Here is a 17141-nt window from a genome sequence, read left to right as displayed (position 1 = left end):
GTGCACGCAGAAGCCTGTTCACATACAGGGAGGGCATAGTAGGCCCTCACAGTAATATAACTGCATGTCTCAGCCACCAAGGAGTGGGTTTAGGGCAATTAGAAATACCCTAATAGTTTACATTGGCAGATACAAATAAGGGCACAAACGGCCTCCATTGTTGCCCATGTGACAACCCCTCTCTTCAGGTGTGATTTCTTAGCTAGGGATACCCATTATGGGGAAATGAGTGGGCTCAAGGCCAGTGGGGAGGGTGTTTGATGGTTGTCAGGCATGGGAAGAAAAATAAAAAAATAAAAAAAGACTGAAAATAGAGAGAGAGAGAGAAAGGAATGTAAAAGTTATAAATAAAAGAAAACCGTGATTTTCTGATTAGATTGAAAATAAACTCAGAAAGACTTCCACTTCAGGAGCAGCATAGCCTGTCAGTAATGATCTTAAGGAAACTGTACCTTTTTTGGGTTCATTGCAGAGAATGGTTATGTCCCCATCAATCGTTATGGGATACTCATTTGTACAAAAAAATCCTCATCCTGGATGTATAAGTGTGGAAATGAATGAAGCAGCTGAAAAAGAGAACTTTCTGTTTTTATTATAGAATTTGTTTGGGTTGGGCTTTGGTAAGGTTACAGAGCATTCGTATTTGCCATTGTTGGTTAGACATCTGACAAGATTTCAACCACTGCAGAAAGTAACAAACGGCAAGGCACTGAGTCTGATTTGTATAAGTGTACACCAGGGTTGTCTAAAAGGTTCCATGGACCTGGCCCTGGACCCACAATATATCCTGGCCTGGAATATACCAGACTGTTGCAGGTCATCTCGGAACCTATATCAAAAGCACCCCCGATTATGTTCCTTCTATACACAAGCTACTTCCTCATCCAGGAAAGAAAAAAACATAGCCTTCATTCTGTCAAAGGAGAAGGACTTTATCTGAAACTGATTGTCACCTTATAGTTAGAGCACTGATTTCAATGATTACTGTTCTTCTGCGTTTTAATCACGTGCCACAGTGATGAATAACTTGCATAAGGTGCAAAGAATATTTTATTCCTAATAATTGGTAATATATATTATTGAGATCACAGAAATATCAGCAATGGGTTTTGCCATCTCTTCTTGAATTTTGCAAAATTTGGCAGGTGCTGTGGACAACATCATGCTTTGAAATATGTAATCCCCGATGCACCGTTTGTAAAGAAACTGATAGAAGATCCAGGTGCAGATTCCCTTTCTTCCATTCAGTATCAAGAAAAAAAAAGTCTGTAGAGTACCGGACACATTTCATAGGTGTACACCTCTTCCACCATAGCAATAAGTAGTGTCAGCTGCTTAATTCACATAGTTCAGTCTCAGAATGGTGGTATATTCAGTAAGGCTATTGCCCGATTAAGTCAGTACTAAAAGTAAGCTATTAGAAGTTGCTCAACATTATAGGTAAGGTAGGCTGCTAAGTAACAAAAGTTCACCTGTGATACAGTTAATGTTTCTTTTTGGTCTACAGTAACAGCTCCTTTTAGGGGACATGCTTCCCAGAAGATGTTCTGTTCATATTCTGAATGCATAGACCTTATCTTAGCAGCCTGCTAAGAATATGTTAGGATAGTTAGAGAAGAAAGCAAAACAATGGCAACAGTGAAATAGATATTTCAACCCCCTGCCCTTCAGCACTCAGGAGATTTCCCAACTCTCAGACTCAAAGCCCTTTACCTATACTTATTATCCTACAGACTGCTAAGAGGTGACATGATTGTGGCATACAAGACATTATCCGACCCAATATTGATGGATTTACTGCACAGCAGCAAGTCAAATGACATCAAAAGTACTCATTCTTGGGATCTACACCTCTTCTGCAATATCAACAAAGTGGTGTGGAGGGAAAAGTTGATCTCACAGAGGATAACACTGCTGTGGCACAGACTCCCCATCCACATAAAACAAAGCTCATCCCTGTCTATATTCAGCTGCAATTTGGATCTATGGATTGGAAAGGGAAAATTTACCCATGAACTACCTCCTGTGCTGCTAATGAACAGAGGCAACTCTTAAATGCTTTATACCAAACACAGGTACCCTGAAATACGTATGGTATGATCCCATTTATTCTCACTAGGGGTTATATATAAATATCAAACATGGAATGGGTAAGGCTAGTCTAACACCAAACAGGATAGTTTGACTTAAGCACCAAATGGGAAATTTGAAAGGCTTAAAATGGTCCATAAAGGTAGCTAGCCTAGCACATACCAATGAACCTACGAACTTTTCTTAGTAAACAGAAGGGACGTTAGGAGCACTGCAAAGATAATGTGCAGTGCCCTAGACAAAGTCCCAGTCTTCACAGCATAGGCTTTAGTGATCTCCTCATTCCTTTAATAGTATCCTTTATACCTGCCTATAAACCTGTGTGAATTATCTCCTTTATCTTTCTTGCTAGACATGTGCTGTGGCGCATGTGTTAAATACTGTGTTCTGTAGCTAGCGTAGATAGCTAGGTAGGGATTCTAATCTCACTATGGTCAATATGTGTGTGTGTGTGTGTGTGTGTGTGTGTGTGTGTGTGTGTGTGTGTGTGTGTGTGTGTGTGTGTGTGTGTGTGCGCGTGTTTGTATTCAGTTAGTTCTCATTTTGGAGACCATTTTAGATCATCACGGGAGACATTCCTACTAGCATTTTGTCCACCAGGAAGAAGTACATAACTAACTAAAAAAAATAAATAAAAAATAAATTCCATTCAGCTAAAAACAGTCACATAGCAGAGTTTAAGTAATTTACACATTTATATTTAGTTTCAGATTTCCCTACTACATTATAACTTCTTTTATACAAAACACTGCTGTTTTATCAATAGAGGTCAGTAGTTCGGCAGACTGGAGTCTGATTTTGTACATGTACTATTTTATATGCCAAAATTCATGGCCACTACTGAAACTGTTGGACTTGCACAATTATTTATGTGAAAAATTTGTCTTATTCTTTTGATGAATGTCTATCTGCATTCTCTGCTTCAATCCCCGTCACCCACAGGTCTTACACAGATCGTTAAGTGAAAAGGTTTCTTAAGGGGATTTTGCATTTGAAACCACTCAGCATGCCCAGCTCCGTGACTTGCATTTAACCCTTGTAACAGTAAACAAACTTTGTAGATGAAAAAATGTATTTCAGAAGAGTCTGTCAGTGCACTAACCCCTGCCAGTGGGATTCCTGGGCTTCAGGCTTTAAGGTACTTACATGCCTTGCATATTTTTCCTAGTGATGGAGCTAGTCTGAGAACTAACCCATTCCTAGTTTCTAAAGTAACCTCTGCTTTCTCCAGGAATCAGTCTGACAACTTTTATGCCAGGTTAACAAGGTCTTCCTTTGACCACACAGATTTTATGAAAGCAGCTGGCCTATTGATTTGATCATATTTTACGTTTGTTTACTATAAGTACAACAAAGCATTGGCAAAAACACCATCAGGGCACATACTGCTTTTGCATGTTCTGGATAGTTTGATGTTGTCTGAAAATGCAGTTTGGGCAGCCTTTTGCATACACAGGTGCTCCCCTTAGAAGCATTACAGGCTTTGGGTAGACAAGTTCTTTAAGCATTTACCTTAGGTGTCACAAACTGTGGATTATCCGACAGAATTGCATGAGTTTGTTGTACATTTGTTGTACTGGTGCTAGCCTTTCCATTGTGAGGTATTACGTTGTGTGAAGAGCACAGCATAACTTCATAGGAAGTTACTAGGCTATTGGCCCTGAGGCCCTTACAAGCCTAGCCAAGAATTTAGCCCATGTTCCAACAAGTCGGATAGGATCATAGGAACTTACTAGGCTATTGGCCCTGAGGCCCTTACAAGCCTAGCCAAGAATTAGCCCATGTTCCAACAAGTCAGATAGGATCATAGGAAGTTACTAGGGTATTGGCCCTGAGGAAAATCCATTGAAGTTCCCTGACCAGGAATCAAACCCAGACTGTGGTGGTGAGAACAGCAAATCCTAACCACTAGACCACTAGACCAAGATGAGAGAAATTCCAGATTAGAACCATCAACACCATCACCCATGCTAGCTTCCCTAGTACACTGAGCCACTCAAAGAAATGTCATATGCTTCCCAGCGGGAACTTCACAACAGAAGTTCAGAAACCTTCCTACCATTCAGGTTTTAGATTTGTATTTTGATTATTTTTCTTGTAGCTTATCTGCCGTAAACTGTTTATAATTGTTATGCATATGTTTTCATTTATTGCAGTGAAGTTTTCATTTTAGTCAGACGTTTCTCACTGCAAGAATGAAAGATTGTGCAGGGTGGTGCACTTACTGGTTGTCACCAGAGATACAGCAGCATGAGACAGTCATCTTCATGCAGAAGGACCATTGACTGCTTGAAAAATCAGGCCAGATAATTGGTTCCATCAAGTATAAACCCTTTATTATGCATCAGGAGTCTCGCTTAAATCTGCTGTTATGGTGAATACCTCAAACTTGTACATTGTAGAAGCAAATACATCACATTTTTGGGGGCACAGATATGTCAGTCTGTTTAGAGACTTATCTAAATAATCTTTTTTAGCCTTTTTCCTGAGTGCTGTTTAAAATACAGGCAAACCAGTGTGACATCATGAAAACAGTATGATAAAGACTTGCTTAGTTGTTTGTGCATTCTCTCACATTGAAGCATTTAATCACATTTCCTCCTTTGTCTCCCATAGGTCCAAGATGGGCTTCTTGGAATCTTGGTGTATTCATCTGTATTCGATGTGCTGGAATTCATAGAAATTTAGGGGTTCATATATCTCGAGTCAAATCGGTCAATCTTGACCAATGGACACCAGAACAAATGCAGGTGATAATTTGGAATGTTAAACATGAATGTCACATCTTTGTCCTAAAAACATTTGAAGGCTTCTAACCAATATTTTTTTGTTGGTTGGATCTAAAAGTGTATTTTCATTTAGATTTCTGTTTTGTGTTATAGACCCACTTGTTTCATCATTTGTATTTTTGCTGAGCCTCTTTTCTTATGAGAAACCACAGATTTGTTTAAAACGTAAGCAGGACAGGCAAACCCCTCAACAGTCCCAATTGTGGAGGAACACATCTATGTTCAGGCGTAATCTTGCAGTTGGCACAGAGGATTAAGGCTGTGCATGAGCTTTAGTTCATGTAGTGCAGGGTTTGATTCCATTAGCCCTCCTTTGCCTGCTATGTGACCTTGGTCAAGTCTCTTAAGCAGACATTGCTCTTGGGTTGCCTGAAAAGGGATTGTATGTTCAGTGGGCATATCTAGTTAGCAAATGGGTGTTATTTTTTACATCTGCATATGATGTGCCTATTTTTGGAGGTATGTCCCTATTTTCAGACTTGATTTACTCCTTCAGACAATTTTCTGAATCCCCCCTCATTACACACAATTTTTGAAGTTGTGTAGCACACAGTAAACCACACTACATGGCCAAAATACTAGTGGCAACAATAATTTAAAGAAAACAAAGACATTGCACATCCCTTTTTTCAGAAACGATACATGACATTGTGTGGTGGAATTTTGCAATACAGTTCACTAAAGTTCACAAATTTTACTCTATCTTTGATAATGTACTTACATTTTTCCATCATTTTTGTCACTATCTTTTTGAAGCAGGAAGAATTATGTGTTACTTGGTATTCGATTTTGTACTAAGATGTCCAGACTTTTGCTTGATGTACCTACTTTTCAAAGGCCTTCATACCTATTTTCAGTGTCTGCTGGTTGAGAGGTATGAGGACATGTAATTGAAAAAGATGAACTGAAATTGTGCAGAACTGCAGAAGGGGCAGGACTCTATTAATAGATAATGTACAAAACTGTGGTTTCATTTGGCTCAGGCAGTGATTTACGTCTTTTTTTTTTTTTTCAGATGAGGACTGTAAATGTGAAAGTTAAAAGGTATTGTAGACACAGTGCCTCCTGCCCAAGCTCTAACAAGGAATCTTTGCTGGTAGTTAACCCATGTTCTGCATTTAGGTGAAATAGGAGATTTGCCCGACTTTCTTAATTCTGGGCAGTGTACTTTAACTTGTGTCATTTTTCAGCCACCCCATGCATTATGCAGCTGCAGAGTACATAGAATTTGTTGGGCTACTTGCTACTGGCTTTTGAAGATATCAATGGTTTCAGCAAGTCTGTTAGTGTTGCAGAGTTAAACAGCCATTATATGTGCCTTTTTACAGCTGAAAAGCACTTCGCATACAGCTGTTACAGGTTTTTACATTGTGTACTGTGTGTTGTTTATTAAGTAGTCTGTTAAAAATTGAGGGTGTGGGAAGCCAGCCACACACACACACACACACACCCTCACTTGCTAATGTCATTACAGTTGCTTTCAGTACATTTACTAGAAGGATTGTTATTTCTAAACTTTCTTTGGATTATTATACTGCATAATTTGCATATTATTAACCTAGTACCGAAATGTTAAGTTCAGTGGTCCACTTTTTGTCATTGTCTTTGAATGTGAAAATACATTGTCTTATGTGGTGACCACTGCTGCAGAAATTCTTTTTCACCAGAGGTGCACCAACACCAGAATTGGTTATATTAGTAAATGGGGGTACAGGGAAAAAAGCCCTTGTATGGTAGATGTGTAGGGCTTTACCCCACACCAAAGGATATCTTTCAGTTTCTGTTAACATTTGATGTTTTCTTACATGCATAATTCATAAAGCTGTCTTTCAAGATTATGACATATATTTGTTATAAATATATTGTTTTTTTTTTCTTGGGATGGCTGATATGTAGCAGTACGGTCATCATTTATCTCTGCTTTTAAACACTTTTTCAACTTGCCTTCACAAAGTGGCTCTGCTGAAGTGACCCCTGCATATGAAGACATGACTATAGTACCAATAATATTCTTCCTGCTGGTCCAGCTTGTTGGGTTTAATCCCTCTCCGGCCATGGTGAGGTGGTAATGTTGAATCTCGGTAGGGAGGACAACACATCATTAATAAGACAGTCAACAGTTTTTGGGCTTGATAAACCACATGAAGAGTAATGTACCATAATATCCATATTATGAATGCCCTTAATTTTAACACTATGCATTGTGGCTACTGATTGTTGTGGAATGTTCAGCCTGTGGTAAGTGCCCTTAAAAGGACAGCTGCACCTTAATCACAAATTTCCTCATTTCAAAGTACAGTTCATCTCTGCTAATGGATCCCTGTAATGTCACATAAAGGTAAAACACAGCTTGACCATTTGTATCTTTGTGTGGTATGTGCCATTCTGCTTCCACAGTGAAGACCATGTTTGATTTGTATAAATATTGCAGTAGATTTCTTTGGTTAGTGTTGTCGCCTCACAGCAAGAGGCTCTCCAGTTCGATTCTCGGCTGGAGTGCCTTTTCTGCGGAGTCTGTCTGTCCTCCTTGTGGTCGAATTCACTTTAAAAGACATGCAGGTAGGTGCGTGTGTGAGTGGGTGTGCCTTCCTTGAAGGTCGGGTGCCGGGCTGGCAACTTGACACCATAAAAATTCACTGCCAATCATTAGTGGACTGGAGTTCCGCTGTGGCGACCCCTAACTGGGAAAAGCCGAAAGACAGTTTATTGCAGTAGATTTCTTTAGCTCTTACATTATTTTGACCACCAATCATATTTAAAATTTTTGACCCAGGAAAAGCTCACGTATCAAGGTATTAGTAACATTGCATTTTTCCCCTTCAACAGAGACCAGAGCTTCACAGCTACGTTAGTGTGTAGCATCAGCCACAGTTAACGCACCAGCTGTGGCTGGAATTTTAAGAAACTTGACGAGCTGTTGCTGACACAAGTAGTGAGTAAGGGAAGGAGTCCCTGCAGTTGACTGATCTTAGCTTACATAAACACGTTGAGTTTAAGAAATGTTTGTAGCTGAAGGCTCATTACATTGTTTTTAAAATGTCATAAAACACAAACCAGAGAGGGTTCATGGAAAAAAATAAACAACATTTTTGTCCTGATGTTCTGAAAGTAACCAGTAAACAGATTTGTTTAAAACTTAAGCAGGATAGGTAATTGAAAAACTTGAACTGAAATTGACTGGCATGACTAATAGGACACAAAACTATAGTGTCAACTTAGTGCATATTCAGTAACATCTGGAGCTGATGCTGCAGTAAAAATTTTCCTTGGTTGCCTGGAAACTTCCCATTCTTATCACATATCACTCATCAGACTTTGAATCACATTTATTTGCCAAGTATGCGCACATACAAGGAATTTGACTATGGTTTCAATGACTCTTCAAGTGTGAATTACATAAACGGCATACATATAACTATTAAGAACAAGCCCCCAAATCTACATATACATATACGTATACATATAAAAGTGCAAAGGGCAACTTGGTGCAAGAAATACTGAAATAAACTCTGAAATAAATAAGTATTAACAATACTCGAAGGCTTGGGAAAAAGAATACCCAAGCCTAATAAGCTGAGATAACCGTTTATGAACTTGATGGCCTGTGGAAAAAAACTGTTCTTATATCTGCTTGTTTTGGTGCATATTAGTCTATAATGCCTGGCCAATGGTAACTGTTTAAAAAGATGGCCTGGATGTGAAGGGTCAGTGATGATTTTCCCTGCCCTTTTCATGACTCTGGACTAGTACAGGTCCTGTAAGGAGGGCAAACTAGCACCAATGATATTTTCGGCAGACCTGACTATTCAGTGTGACATATTTTTGTCACAGTTCCAGCTTTTTTGTCATGATTAGAGTAAAAAAATGTTTTTTAGGCTCCCTTACTTTAGATGTATTTTGATAAATCTTTTGTGAGTGTTTTGTGAGAGTACAATGTATTTCTTTCATCCTCTTTTCTATTCTTGTTTTCATTCAGAAGAACAAGGCTTATAATTTTTGTGTCAGAAAGTTCTTTTCTTGATTCTGTTCGTCATTGGGCCTTATGGCATATTCATCTCAGAGTGTCAGAACTCGTATTTAGAAAGTATGTCTGCAGTCAGGCCATTGTGACCACTTACAGCCACACTCCCTGTTTAATTTATTTAAGCCTATAATCATTGACATTGTACTTTTAGGATGAAATTAACCAGGTAACATGATAAAGATTATCACGACAAGCTTCAAGCAAATTTATTGTCATAATCTTTGTCTGCCACCCATTCAGAAGGAAAATGGAGTTAGCCATCTGTTTTTTGACACTAAGAACAGACTTCAGTTTTTGTTGTTGTTGAAAGTGGACCAACAACGTCTGCCATTTATATGGTCAGTATGATTCAGTCAAGTCCTTCTAATAAGGTCTTTCCTACTTCTGCTTCACCTTCTCCTGCTACAGTGACAGAACCCTTTACACCAAGTTTTTAGGGCCTTTGGGTCCAAAGATAGTATTAACTCATTGCTACCAGGTGATGCCTGTAGGTGCATTTGCCGCTACATGCTACTGATGCCTCTAGGCGTCAAATATTATTTGTACATATTTGCATTAATAATTTTAAAACTAAGCTACATACAAAGTATTAAAAGGTTTCATCTTAAAGCTTACTCAATGGCAAACACAACCATGTTGATATTTGACCTCCGCCTAGTTCGGGTAAAGAGATATTACTTGCTCTTCATATAATATTTATTTATATTGTCATAAATTTCATGCTTTTCTAAATATCTCAAGAACCAAGTTGTACAGACAAAACTGCTTAGTCTCATATGAAAACTCTCAGATGGCGAAACAAAATGCTGTTGACAGTATGTGTACAACTTAGTGGTTGCAGATATATTGTAAGTTGTTTACAAAACATTACAAATTCAGTAGTAACTATGTTTACTGTGGTTTATCTTTTCTCCCCTGCTGTTTCTGCTACCAACAACTGCGTTTTGGGTCCCTGGTGGTATGCTGTCATAAATAACTGGAGTTAATCTATTGTTCTTGGAGTTGCTGCTCCTACATTCAAGGTGTGTATTTCTGCATTTATAAAGAACTTCAGTACTGAACTTCCCTCTCCCTGGTTTGAAACAGAACTGCCACTACCCAGTCTAACGCGGTCACCAGCATGTACTATTCAGAAGCTATCTGTATGTTATATTATTACAATATTATTCTGTATCAACACACCTTGCTATAAATTATTGCCAATTGTTTAAGCACAACTCCACACCCGACCCCCCCCCTATTCTCACAGCTGTTCCTTAATCTCTATCTTTTTTAGTTTCTATACTTTCTTCTCTCTCCCAGCCCTCCCTTTCTCTCACTCTTGTCCCCCAGCAGTGGTAGCTCTCCATCTCCCTATTTTTTTTTCACCTTTATTATTGTCAGGCATCTCCTGCACCATTCCTAGGCTAACCTAGTTTTTTTACCTACTTCTTGCAGTCACTCTACACTGCCTGTAACTGCATACTCTATTACCTGCATCCCCCTCTTTCAACTCTATATTTTACTCCTTACTTTTTTATCTCTCCAGATGTAAACATGTCATTTTACTCCAACTTCCTGCTGAAATCCCTGTCCTGTCCCGTCCCACCCAACCCTTCTCCCTCCCTAATCTAGTTGTTATTCTATAGCAGTTTCTGCTTTCTATACCTTGATTCTCCCCCTCCCCCATCAAACTACTGCTTTCCTGACTTGCAGACATTTCTGTTTTGGTGAAACTGTACTTTTCACTGATTGTTTTTGTAGTTTCCTGGCTGTCTGAGACCTGGCTCTGCAAACTTTTGTTTTTTTGCCACTGCTCCTTGTTTTCTACCGTGTGAGCATTTTCTGCTGGTTACTAGGGAAGCTATTTACCCTTGTTGCATTATCCAACATGCCCTGCATCATTTAAAAATGGGTACTGGTGTTTTCATGCCATCTTTTCTCCCCCATGCCGTTTCTGCTACCAAGAACTGCGTTTCGGGTCCCTGGTGGTGTGCTATCACAAATAACTGGAATTAATCTATTATTCTTGGAGTTGCTGTTCCTACATTCAAGTTACACTGTTGATGTTTGCATTAATGTCTTGCAAGTGTTATTATATAGTCTATATTGTAATTGGTCAGCGTATTTTAGGACTTTAGGAATGCTATCACCAACAACTGTTGAACACTATATTTTCCCAGGAGCTGCTGCTTTTATTTTATATGGCAAATTGTTGATATTTGCTTATACTCCTCACATGTGTCATCTTTTGCAACTAATAGTGTAGTTTTTCCAGCCAGTTTGCATTGATTTAATGGGAATTAGTTTTTGTAGTGCACTCTATTACTTTTGCTAATGTGTGCGGAAATGGTACATGTTTCCAAATGCGTTGAATACTAGCCATTTTGGATAGCTGCAACCTGCAACTGCCTTATATTTTCAGTGTTTTTAATCAAGGCCTCTAAACTTATTGTCTTTTTTTTCCAGTCTCGCAGAAAAGCAAGGTTGCACGACTATTGATGGTATAAGCTACATCTGTTATTCTGCCTAGATAATCTCTTGTGCAGACATTATCTTCACATTTCCAGCATCCCTTATTTTTATTTTGTCTCACTTGTGTCCCATATTACTTACGTAACACTAGGTACCTTATTCTGTTTTTAGATAACGGTCTGGTCCCCTTATACTTGAAATAAGCTGTATATAATGCACATTATAGCGGATAAAAAAAAGGGTCTACTTTTTTTTTTTTGAGTAATATACTTTAGGTAGTAGCTAACTTTTTGAACCATATTTGTTTGGATTAGAGCAGTTGCATGTTGTAGCATATCTCAAGAGCCCTGCTGCCTACTAGTCTTGCTGAGCTCTTTTTTTTTTCTCAACATCTTTTCTCACTATCACTACCTCATACCTCAGCTGTTTAGGTCCCTTCCCCCTTTTCCTCTGGCTCTTATTCTACTGCTATGTGCCTACTTCTTTCTTTCCTACATCTTGTTAGCTTCCATATCTACTGCTCTGTGTCTACTTCTTTCTTTCCTACCTCTCCTTAGCTTCCATATCTACCTCCCCAATCTGTGTAAACCCATGGTAGTCATGAATGCTAACTGATTGCTTTTATTTTAATCTGCCTGTTCCTCTTCCCTTTTTAGGCACATATTGCTGCATTTATAAAAAAAACTTCAGTACCAAACTTCCCTCTATCTGGTTTGAAACTGAGAACTGCCACTACCCAGTCCAACTAGGTCACCAGCATATACTATTCAGAAGCTATCTGTATGTTATGTTATTACAATATTATTCGGTATCAACACACCTTGCTGTAAAGTATTGCCAGTTGTTTAAGCACACCTCCACACCCGACCCTCCCCGGGTTCTCACAGCTGTTCCTTAATCTCAATCTTTTTTGGTTTCAGTTCTTTCTTCTCTCCCCCAGCCCCCCTTCTCTTAGTCTTGTCCCCCAGCATTGGTATCTCTTCACCTCCCTATTTTTTTTTTACCTTTATTACGCTCACACATCTCTTGCACCATTCCAATGCTAACTTATTTTTTTACCTACTTCTTGCAGTCACTCTACATGGCTTGTACCTGCTTACTCTATTACCTGCACCCCCCCTCCTCCAACTCTGTCTTTTACTACTTACTCTTTTAGATCTAAACTTGTCATTTTACACCAACTTCCTGCTGAAATCCCTGTCCTGTCCCATCCAACCCTTTATCCTCCCTAATCTAGTTGTTGTTCTATAGCTGTTTCTGCTTTCTGTACCTTGATTCTCCCCCTCTTCCATCAAACCACTGCTTTCCTGACTTACAGACATTTCTGTTTTGGTGAAACCGTACCTTTCGCTGATTGTTTTTGCAGTTTCCTGGCTGTCTGAGACCTGGCTGTACCTGCTTCATCTGCCCTCGGTATGCTTGGACTCCCTCCCCTCCCTTACCCTACCCCATTCCCACCCACCCCCACTTTCATTAGATTTATAGTCTCTACACTCCTCCCACACCACACTCTAACCAGTTCTATTACTGTCAAAAGATTTTAATACTCTTAACATATGCTGGAAGAATCACGCAGCAAAAAAAGGTAGGCCAAAAAAGAGTTTATTTTACATGCATGGAGACCTGCCACAAAGTTCTTGGTTGTCAGCAGTCTAATTTTTACACACTTTATATGGGTTTTTATACCCTCTTTTGTGCATACACAGCAGCTGGTTACTAGACAAGGAATTTCAGTCAAGGCTATAAATTCACTCACTGGAGCCTTAGATGGTAAAAAAGTCAGACACAAGATAAGTTGGTGCCTACATCAAGGTAACATCTATGCACTCCTCCTTGGTCAGAGGTCAGTCCCAAGATAGGCCTGTGCCTGGACCAAAGTCGCATCTGTGCATTCCTTTCTGGTCAGCAAATTCCTTACAAGAAAAACAACTCATTTTAGCTTATTTCTTTGCACGCAATGTAGTTTCACATTTTAACCCTTCCTATACAGGATACAAAGATGTTGAACACAAAGATTCTTACTACATTTCCCCCTCACAACACTTTGTATCCCCCGTAATACATTTTATTCATACAGTTTTTCGCATGATTCATTTTCTGTATATTCAGAATAATAAGCTTTAGTTGCATTAGCAGACAATACACTTGATATTATCATTCGGATGCAAGGAATGCAACAACAACCCAACAGTAGGAATATAATGGCACCAACACATACAGCAATTAAGACATTCATAAATACTGTTCCCCAGTTTCCAAACCAATTCTGGAAAAAGTCAGTCAATGGATTCTGTCCTGGTTTTGTAAGTTCAGAAACTTGTTGTAAGATCTCCAAATGACTGTCTATATCGTGCTCATTATCGGGAATAAAAGAACAACACTCCTCTTGGATAAGAGCGCAAGTACCTCCTTTTTTTTTTTTTTTTTTTTTTTTTTAGGCCAAAACAGAAAAACAACACTTACAATCACTAATAACAAAATTATTTTACAATGCCTTTGTGGGAAGGGCTGCTCCCTTCCGGTATTTTCCTGCATTGCTACAACAGTCAGAAAAGTTCATACAAAAACAGGATTACTACTAATCAGTGTTCCTCAGGGGAACTCAAATTTTTTTCCAACTCAAATTTCCTGACAATCTTGCAATGTGTCAGGTGGATCCAAGATGTTCGCTCCTTTATTCGAACTGCTGTGGGTGTCGAAATCAAAACCTGGTATGGACCTTCCCACTTCGGAGAGGCCCACGTCTTTCTCTTAACAATTTTAATCCACACCCACTCGTCAGCCTTCACTTCCAGGATCCTGTTGTTCTTCTGATCTGAAAAATAATCATTCGTTAGAGAAGTGTTAGTTTTTGTCAGCATTTTCCTCATGTAATCTGCTATCTCTTCACCCCCCTCACGTTCCGCAGGCAAAAGACCTTGCCACTGCGGGACGTAATAAGGTCTCCCATATAGTAGTTCAAATGGTGTGACCCCTTTTGAAGTGGGAGTGGTACGCATGGACAAGAGTGCCAGAGGTAAGCAGTTTATCCAAGACTGATGTGTCTCGGCCATGAGTTTACGTAACTTGCCTTTGAGAATGCCATTATGGCGTTCAACCAACCCTGCTGACTGTGGGTGGTAGGCACAGTGGTGTTTTAGTTCAATCTGAAAAACGGCAGCCAGCTTTTGAATAACTTGGTTTACAAAATGTGTGCCATTATCAGAATAGATGCGTGTGGGTAGCCCAAAATGAGGGATAATATTATTCGTAAGGGCCTTGGATACCAACAGGGCATCTGGATGTGTTACTGGAAAAGCTTCAACCCATTTTGTAAAAGCATCAATAATGACTAATACAAATCGCTTTTGTTGAACAGGAGTTAGTTTAATAAAATCCATACAGATTGTGTGAAATGGATACGGAGGCAGCGGGAAAGCTGCTGGAGTGATCCGTACCCCACCACCATGGTATCGTGCACAAAGCAGGCACGATAAACAAAATTGTTTAGCATATGCTATAAAGCCCTTGGTCCAGAAAATTTGCTGGGTCATTTGAACCATAGCAGCAGGGCCCAGATGAGATGGGCCATGCGTCACTAATGAGGCATACCTAAAAAGGTTTGTTGGCAAGACATACTTATCATTTGGACCTACAAAAACTCCTTGCTTCTGAATAGCCCCATATTTAACCCATCGCTGTTTTTTTGAACTGTACTAAGTTCCTGCATTACTTGTAAAGTTTGTAGATCAAATTTATTTGTAGGATGAGGTTCCTTCTGTGTGGTCTCGAGTGCAAAAGTAGAGGTTAAGGCTACACTTTTTGCAGTTTTGTCAGCTAGTGCATTTTCAAGTGATACTGGATCCTTGGCATTTGTGTGTGCTGCGCACTTACAGATGGCCAATCCCCGTGGCAGTTGGACAGCTTGTAAGAGGCTAAGGATTAAATCCTTGTGGGTTATTTCCTTTCCTGAGGCCGTAACTATTCCCCTATTTTTCCATTGCTGTGCAAAGACATGGACCGTGGAAAAAGCATACTGACTATCTGTGTAGATAGTAACTGCCTTATCCTTGGAAATGGTACATGCTCTGGTCAAAGCAATCAATTCAGCCACTTGTGCGGACAGGTTCCTGGGGAGAGGTTTTGCCTCTAGTACCTTAGTCTCAGTTGTGACTGCATAACCCACTTGTGTAATACCTGCCTCATTCTTACGTGCTGACCCATCTACGAACAGGGTCCAATCTGAATTTGCCAAAGGCTGATTTTTAAGGTCTGGTCTTGGTAAGACATTAGAGTGTATTAAGTCTAAACACACGTGAGGGGCACCGTCATTAGCTGTAGGTAACAGCGTGGCTGGATTAAGAGTGGTGCATCGCTCAATGGTCATGTGTGGTTGTGATAGTAACTTTGTCATGCAGGACAAATGTCTACTAGGAGAGAGAAAAGTAACTTTATCCTGTAGAAGTATTACCGCGACAGAGTGCGGTACCCGTAAAGTAAGGTCATGAAACAAAACTAGGGTTGCAGACGCCTGCATGGCCAGTGCAGCTGCGACTACTGCTTGTACACAGTGTGGCAACGATCGTGCCACTGTGTCCAGTTTACTGGAATAAAAAGCTAATGGTCTCAACTTATTCCCATCCGTTTGCAACAGAACCGATGTCATAAAGCCCTGCTTACAATCTACTGTCTGAACAAAAGGTTTTGTATAGTCAGGGAAGCTAAGTGTTGCAGATCCTGCTATCAGTTGCTTTACCCTAGTAAATGCCTGTATTGCCTTATCTGTCCATTGCAGCGCGTCATGTGCTGCCATGGGAAGTGCAAAAATAAGTTTTGAAAGTGGACTCACTTCCTCTGCATAATTGGGAATCCAACTACGACAAAAGTTAGTTATTTCTAAAAATGACATAATTTTTTTTTTTGTACTGGGCATTGGTGCCTGTAAAATAGCTTTTTTTCTACAGCTATCCAGTTGTCTACCAGCATTTGAAATGGTATAGCCTAGATATCGTACTTCAGCTTTACAAAATTGTAATTTAGATTTGTTTACCTTATGTCCCTCTTTCGCCAAGAAATGCAATAACCGAATAGTTTCGGACTCACAGACAGCCTCCGTGGGTGCAGCCAGTAAGATGTCGTCCACGTATAACAGTAGATGACAGCCATGCTCCGGTTGAAACTGTGCCAGGTTTGTTGACATTTCTTGCAAAAAGATTGTAGGGCTTTCACAATATCCCTGCGGCAGCCTTGTGTAGGTGTACCGCTTGCTCATGAACGTAAAAGCGAACCAAAACCTACTAGCTTCCTGTAGGAAAAAATGCGTTACTGATCTGTGGGAGGGATATCATTTAACAAAACAGATGGATCTGGGACCATAGGAGCCCTTGGAACCACAGCAGCATTCACAGCCTGCAGATCCTGTACCATTCTCCAGGTCCCATCCGGTTTCCTTACTGGGAACAAGGGTGTGTTACACGGTGAATCTGTGCATGGAATTAAAACCCCAGCTTGTAATAGAGCCGTGATCACTGGTAGAATGCCTTCTTCTGCCTTTTTACTTAACGGATACTGACGCTTGTGAGGTCTAAAATCGGATTTTGGAGTTATTTTAACCTGTCCTGCTGTTTTTATTAGCCCAATGTCATGTTGCCCGCGGGACCATAAGGAGTCTGGCACTGATTGTAACTTTAATTTTTCCTGCGGGGTTAGGAGATATAGTCAGAATGGCCCTCCCCCGGGTGGCGTTAGCCTGTCTTCGCGGAGGTGCACTGTTGGTCTAGCCTGGGTGACCCAATTTAGTCTTT

The 17141-nt window shown here is 39.9% G+C and overlaps 1 protein-coding gene across 1 annotated transcript in view; it reads left to right on the top strand.

The window, feature by feature from the left end:
* SMAP1 (small ArfGAP 1) overlaps positions 1-17141 on the top strand; it is a 3101511-nt gene that overhangs the window by 471425 nt on the left and 2612945 nt on the right. Inside the window, exon 2 of the mRNA XM_044063898.1 lies at positions 4708-4841. Coding sequence (XP_043919833.1) covers positions 4708-4841 — 134 coding nt within the window. The remainder of the gene's footprint in view (positions 1-4707; positions 4842-17141) is intronic.

Source organism: Protopterus annectens, chromosome 2.part2 (genome assembly GCF_019279795.1).
Source record: "Protopterus annectens isolate FY-2018-M chromosome 2.part2, PAN1.0, whole genome shotgun sequence".
Lineage (NCBI taxonomy): Eukaryota > Metazoa > Chordata > Ceratodontiformes > Protopteridae > Protopterus > Protopterus annectens.
Note: the sequence above shows the minus strand (reverse complement) of the source record. Positions and strands in the feature narration are given on the sequence as shown.